The 7,483-nt window shown below is 36.8% G+C and overlaps 1 protein-coding gene across 2 annotated transcripts in view; it reads right to left on the reverse strand.

Moving 5' to 3' along the window:
- The window catches only part of MAP3K20 (mitogen-activated protein kinase kinase kinase 20), a 191,356-nt gene that overhangs the window by 97,891 nt on the left and 85,982 nt on the right, over positions 1-7,483 (reverse strand). For both annotated transcript variants that reach the window (XM_003791511.3, XM_012806200.2), the window contains one exon: positions 4,705-4,792. In XM_003791511.3, the coding sequence (XP_003791559.1) occupies positions 4,705-4,792 (88 nt within the window). The remainder of the gene's footprint in view (positions 1-4,704; positions 4,793-7,483) is intronic.

Here is a 7,483-nt window from a genome sequence, read left to right on the forward strand (position 1 = left end):
CACAGTGTCTTATATACATGCAAAACTACTATATTTTAAACATCAACTATATTGAAGACAATATACTTTAAAATACATTAGGATAACTTATAAAGTCATTATAATGATTTAATAAAGACATGGATGTAGAAAATATATGATAAAATGGTTTCATGAATGTGAAGTTCCAAGAAAAGCAATACCATTACATTTACTTTATATAAAAAATGATCCATAAATGTATGGGTAGCTAAACTAACATAGTGACCATTTTATTTTTTGTGGGCGGGGGGACAGAGTCTCAAGCTGTCACCCTGGGTAGAGTGCCGTGGAGTCACAGCTCATAGCAACCTCCAGCTCTTGGGCTTAAGTGATTCTCTTGCTTCAGCCTCCCAAGTAGCTGGGACTACAGGTGCCCACCACAATGCCCAGCTACTTTCTTTTTGTTGCAGTTGTCATTGTTTTAGAAGGCCCAGGCTGGGTTTGAACCTGCCAGCCATGGTGTATGTGGCTGGCACTCTACCCACTGAGCTACAGGCGCAGCCCACAGTAACCATTTTAGATAGGCATTTAATTCTTTTATCCTTTTGATCTTCTCCTTGGAACTTGAAGAATCAGCATACACACATACAGTTACATGGTTTTCAAACTATTTAACTTCTCCCTAGAGAGTTTACTGGACGTTAGTATGAACGTAGTTATTTTAATTCTTATTTTTAAAAAGTCATTAAAGGCTTGGTGCCTGTAGGACAGTAGTTAGGGCACAAGCCACATTCATTGGTGTTGGAGGGTTCCAACCCAGCCCAGGCCTGCTAAACTACAATGACAACAACAACAAGAAAAAATTGCCAGCTGTTATGGCAGGCGCCTGTAGTCCCAGCTACTTGGGAGGCTGAGGCAAGAGCATCACTTAAGCCCAGGAGTTTGAGGTTGCTGTGAGCTGTGAGACCATAGCACTTTATTGAGGGCAATGTAGTGAGACTCTTTCTCAAAAAAAAGTCATTAAAAACCTAACATTAAGCAAACATTTCCTTTTGATTTCTAAGATAATTCTTCCCTTTTGAGTTTTATGGTGACAATAGCTGGCTTTGAAAAATGTAAACATATAATCAGTATTGTTGAAACAAATACCATTACACCGAAATCTCTTTATAATAAAATGTCACCAAGACCAAGCTTAGTTTAGATTATAACTAATAGAACAAATAAATTTGGGCAAATGTCTAAAATTTGTTATAACAAGATGTGACACTTGTCTCTAATTGGCTAATAAGAAATGACCGGCATATCATCAAAACATGCAAATTGGATGTGTCTGTGCTTAAAATAAATCAAAACCAAGTTAAAGAAAATGAGACTGGGCACTTAAAAATTATGATGTCCATGGTTGAGTTTAATGAGAATTTGGCACTGCTGACAAATCATGCAGAACTGGTGTCCTCTCTTGGAGTATTGGTAAAAGATAATGTAGAACAGGTAAGAACCTTAAGAGCCCTTGAGTGCAGAGCAATAATTTTAAGAACCCCTGAGTACAAAGATGCAATTCCTTAGGGACCTAGGATCCTAAATCACTTTCCTCTGGAACCCCGAGAGCCAGTCTGCCACTCTTTCTTAACTCTTAGATTACCAGATACTTTGGGTGGGGGTTCCTCTTTGATCAGCTTGCTGCAAAACAGCTACTTCACCGAGAGTTTATCAAGGCCTTCCGTTGCCTTTTAGGGGTTCCCTGACCTCAGTATTGCTATTAATATACATATTTTTAAAATTAAAAGAATGGGAGTAGTACAGAATGAAGAGGTTTCCAAAGATCAAAAAAAAGATGATACATTAGTGTAGCTTTTATTTTGACTTTGGAGTTTGCAGGTTAGTCACCTCATTTTCTTCACAGTTCTGGGACAAAGATGTTCATTTGCCTTCCAAGGGAAATAAATTGGTGATAACCTCTTAAGACTCTTGCCTAGGAACCCTCATAGGCAGGTTTAACTCTGTGATGGAAAGTTTCACCAAACACACATACACAAGTGAACACATAGACACTCCTAGTCAGAGATCACCTGTTTTAGTGCCTTCATTCAAAATGAGAAAACTGAGACATAAAGAGATCATCGGTGACCCATCTATGAAGCCTTGGCAGAATAAAGACATGACCTCACATCTCCCAATTCCCATTCCAGTGCTCATTCCATTCCATCACTCTGATAAATGATTCTTTCAAGCCTTTGGTATAAGTGACAACAGTGCCTGTTTCAACAACCTTTTCTATTAACAACAGCAACAAAAAATTCGAGTTGGACAGATTCAAGACATTCAAGTTTCCTCCTCAGAGACTCCAACATCTAGGAAAAATGAGCAAACTCATAGAGGGGACCTAACAAGGCCAGGTGACCGAGGGCTATTTGCTTGCCTAGCTTTCCTTTTCTCTTACCTTCTCACACAAGACTTATTTGCGTGCACTTCAAGTAGCAGGTTACGTGTTATTGTCTCTAACTCACATGATTGTTTAATTCCCAAATTTGGCTCAGGTGGCCGATGTCCTGCTACCCATGTGCAGAGCGAGGCTTGATCTCAACGTTGCAGAGGGTTGGTTGAAAAGGTTCACGTGAACAAACACTGAATTAAAACTAACATCTTTAAGTCTAAAATAACTGTATCAAATTTTAAACCACTAAAACTTGGCTAATAGGTCTCTATAACAATCAACCTCATGGGGTATAAATATACAATTTACTACTGTCTCACATTTCTGAAGCTTCTGTCCTTTTAAAGAACTATTTAATGTTAATAGTTTGTTACATACTAGCTCTGTGGGGAAACAGATATAGATCCATAAAGAACTAATCAATGTAACTGTAAAGAATTTGGGAAGATGAAGACGAGATTAGGGAATGCTGAAGGGATGCCTGAAATAAACGACTGCCTAGTCTGACACAGAAACTAAATCAATTCAGACGGACTCATCCAACTACATCCTCTTCTATATGATATGACCCAGGTTGAATATGATAGCTAAGAATGAATGTGTTTCTCATCCTCCCTGGCACTGAAAGTAAGCTCTTGGAAAAAGGAATTCACACCATACCTCAAGTCTCTTATTCTACCCTTCACCTTCACCTCAAGAAGCTAGAAAACTTCACAAATAGCCCACCGAGTTAGTTAAGGTAAAATCTTCCCCAAAGCATTAGATATCAAGGGTATAAAACAGAAGCGGCGTTTCTAATCTCTTTGGAGTATCACGCACACTTTCATCTGCTAGGTAAGAATAATATTAAGCTACAAATGCAAATCTGAAAAATTAGATTCAGATTTATAAGGTAAATCTGAATAACTAGTAAAAAGTAAATACAGTAAACTCAGAAAAAAAAAAAAAAGAAGCCATATGGTAAATGGATTAAAGAAAGGTTAAAACTTTAAATCTGAAATCTGACCTAAAAAGTTAGGCGTGGTTTACCCCTTAACAATACAACCCACTCTTGGGTATTCACATTCACAAGACATACGGGCTCAAGATAAAAATTGCTATATGCCCCGTGTCAGGCACAGATCTTAGATAGCGACCTGGGGATAAAAGTCCCTCCGCTTAAGAACTGAGATAGAATTGCTACTTAGAGTAAAAGGGTGTTAAACTACCTTGGCACCAGAATGTGCAAAAGACAGTAATAGTGTTCCTTTGAACGTAAGAACCAGTGAGTCCACAGCCTCTAGAACCTAGCATGCATGCAAGAAGCATAGCTTCTGCGGAAAAGCACTCTGAAAAGTTGATACCACTCTAGCGAGGTGGCCACGGGAAAGTGACAAGTTAGAGTTTTAGTTTCTTATCAGTAAAATAGAAATTATTTTACCAAAGGTTCTTTTTTTTAAGGGTTATTGTAAGTATTAGATGAGATAATCTGTAAGCAAATACCTTTTTTTACTGAGGGTGTTTTGTTGTTATTTTTCCATAAAGACAATCCAGGTTCTTATCACCACGGTGGAAGAAGATAGGGCTAATCTTTTAAGGTTTTCTTGTTTGTTTTTCTTTTGATCCAAGTATTGCCAAGATAAACAAACTAATCAGTTATTGATTGTATATTGAACCTTATAGTTACTATAGAGCCAAAGCTGCTCATTGGATTATACAAATCTGAGCCTCAAGTAATAAGATTACGTCTTTCTGTGTTTTCAAGTGGCAAAATGTTCTATGTGCTCATTTTTGGGAAGGGTATTTCCACGGTTATAGACTGTTGCTCCAAATTATGTGATAATTTACATCAAGGTCATTACCAACTTAGCTGACCAAATGTGAAAAATATGGTTCTCGCGTCAGAGACCTTGAAGAAAGAACACTCTAAGGGGATGAAAATGACTTGCGAAGAATTACAACACGGATAGCTCAAGAAATCTTAATTTATAAAAGGTCACAGAGTTACAAAAAAAATCTCTCATTTCAACTAATTAAATGAAATTTTAGTTAAATGGCACCTTTAAATATTGGTATTGCAGCTGTTGAGTGCATTTAAATAGCATTTACACGGATATAATTAGCACAATTAAACATGGGTAGAAGTGGAAACACCATTCTTAATTATATTGATATAATCAGTTTTATTAATGCTTTATAGCAACAAAAGTGACATCTGACAGTAGCATACAATTCATGGCTGAATCTAATATTAAGCATTTCAGCATATTAAGGAATCCAACCCGAGGTAATCGGGGAAAGAGAGAAGTCAAATAACGAGTTCCTACCTGTGACAATGCCATAGTTGGGAGGCTCCAGAATGACTCCATAAAACTGGATGATGTTTCTGTGACTGAGGACACTGAGTATTTCTGCCTGTAGAAAAAACACAATGCAAAATCTCATAAAATTTCATATTTTAACAGTCTAAATAAAAATAGGCTTTCTATTCAATTTTCTTTTACATACATTTATAAAGATTTATACGTGTCAACAACAAGTATGTGATGGGGATAAGAGTCTTTTTTTTTTTTTTTTTGGAGACAGAGCCTCAAGCTATCTCCCTGGGTAGAGTGCCGTGGCATTACAGCTCATAGCAACCTCCAACTCCTGGGCTCAAGCGAGTCTCCTGCCTCCGCCTCCCAAGTAGCTGGGACCACAGGCGCCCGCCACAACGCCCGGCTATTTTTTGGTTGCAGCCGTCATTGTTGTTTTGGCAGGTCTGGGCTGGGGATTCGAACCCGCCACCTTAGGTGTACGTGGCTGGCGCCTTTAGCTGGTTGAGCCACAGGCGCCGAGCCGGGGATAAGAGTCTTTAGGAGCATTCTGAAAGGTTTAAACAGTTCTTTTGAAGCTTTCTGAAAATTTAAAAGGAAATAGGGCTGAAGAGGCAATAAGAAAGCTTGCCAGCAAGGCTGCATGATGGACAGCAGAAGAGGACAACCGAAGAGGTAAGATAGCACATTTACTGACAGTAGACGCCTCCTTCCTAACAGTCAAATATGTTTTTTTCTGCATTAACAAATGTCTCTTCTGGGAGGGTGCAGCAATGCTGAATTTTATTAGTTGGATGAGTAAAAATTAAGGTAGGAGTTTTAAACATTAATGGAATAGATTTAAGGAATACCTATTTATGTTATTTATCCAATCATTTAATCAAAATATATTACTGCTCCCCTTCTGTATTCAAGGTACTGTGAACACATAACGGCAGATTCTTGACTTTTGGTGCTCACTTAAAAGGAGCCATATTTATACACTATGGAATGTATTAAATACTAGAAAACTGTACCAAAGGGTGACATGTAAAAAAAAAAAGTTATCTTTATTAAACTTAATTTTTAAAACAAAAAAAATAGAGATATAATGGTATATATCTGCTAATGTCTACAGAAAGATGACCCCCTTTGGGAATCTGCACACTATGAATTTGTGTTATTTGCTATCAGTTTCTTTTCCATAGGATAAGAGTTGAGATTTCTTTAAAACATACTCTGTGAAACTGGCTTTGAAGGTGATGTAAGTAGGTAGAAAACAGAAGTTTGAGGGTTGGCTTGGGGTCAATATGAAATGGAGAGAAAGGAAGATTATCAGTGATTGCATGAGACACTTATCAAGGTTGCTTTAACAATGTTTTTCTTTTAACAATATAGAAGGTGAAGTGGGCAGTCAATGCTTCACCCAACAACTGCTTAACATTCAATGAGTGCCTGCTGTGTACAAAGGTTCTGTGCTCATGAAGCGACATTCTTCTCTTCAGTTTCCCATCTAGGAAGAAAATGCATCAATTAGGCAACACTACTTTTTTTTTTTTTTAACATGACTATTTCTTAAGGAGCAGGTCAACTCTTTGTGAGTAAAGCATTGAAGTTCAATGTGAATACAGTGCAGTGTGAGTTAATGTTTGGACCAGTATTTGTCAAACTGGGGGAGTGTTATCCTTTGGTATACTCTTTGGGTTATCTGAATTCTGTGACCACTAAAAATTTTTATGTCAGTAAAGAATAAACCCAAGAATATTCTGAATTCTTGGATGACTACTTCATAATTTGGCATGGCAGAATTTCCAGCATTCCAGCTAGTTTTTATGTTTATACTTAAAATATTACCAAGTAATAACTTGAGGAGACAGTACTTTTTATCTTTTCAGGTGTAAGTAAGCATGGCTAACAGCTCTCAGGCAGGAAAATGCTGATGTTAAATTAACAACCATTATCCCACTGTTGTGCTCATATTCTAATTCTTTACAATAACAAAGACATAAATTCTCTTTTTCAGTATAATTTTCAAGTAAAGCCATTTTCATGGAATAAGATTTTAGGTGATTATTTAATAAATTAAAAATCTGATTTAACATCACAAAAACAATGTAATACTTTAGAATGCGGTCTAGTTTCACGGAAATGGGTCAACAGAAAGCAAAGACAGACTGAATAATAAATGAAGTGATACTATGATGTTAGCAATTCAAGCAAGTTCCAACAGATTTGAGCATGAGATTAACTGAATTACTAAAACCTGCATCTCAGCAATCGGTATCTACCAGTGAGCAGATATGCTATGGGGATTTTGCCTTTATAAGCAACTGTTTGCAACAGTTCATTAATGAAACTATTATAGTAAGTACATAGTAAATTTTTCATTGAATTGTTGTTTTCCCACTGTTTTCCAGATTTACTTCTGAGCTACTCTAGCAAATGGATTGCCCATCAAAATAATGGATAGTGGTTTAAAAATGAGTTCACTATTAAAAAGAAAGCATAATAACGATGAAGGCTAAAATAATGGTCCAAATTGACAGCAACATAAGCAATTTATTTATGGCAGATACAATTTGATGAAAACTGTTAAACTGTATTAATTTTATAGTTTTATTTTTATGTAATTTAACACTGGTTTGTTTTTATAGGTATATAAGAGCTATGAGGAGTTAATTCTTTGTTTGTGTATACTTAAGTAACACTTGCAACTCAGAAGACTTAATTTTTCTATATAAAAGAACTACACTGGCAGACATGGTAGGTCGTGCCTGTAATCCTAGCACTTTGGAGGCATGGGCAGGAGGAT

The sequence above is a fragment of the Otolemur garnettii genome, unplaced genomic scaffold (assembly GCF_000181295.1).
Source record: "Otolemur garnettii isolate 467f Iridium unplaced genomic scaffold, OtoGar3 scaffold00048, whole genome shotgun sequence".
Taxonomy (NCBI): domain Eukaryota; kingdom Metazoa; phylum Chordata; class Mammalia; order Primates; family Galagidae; genus Otolemur; species Otolemur garnettii.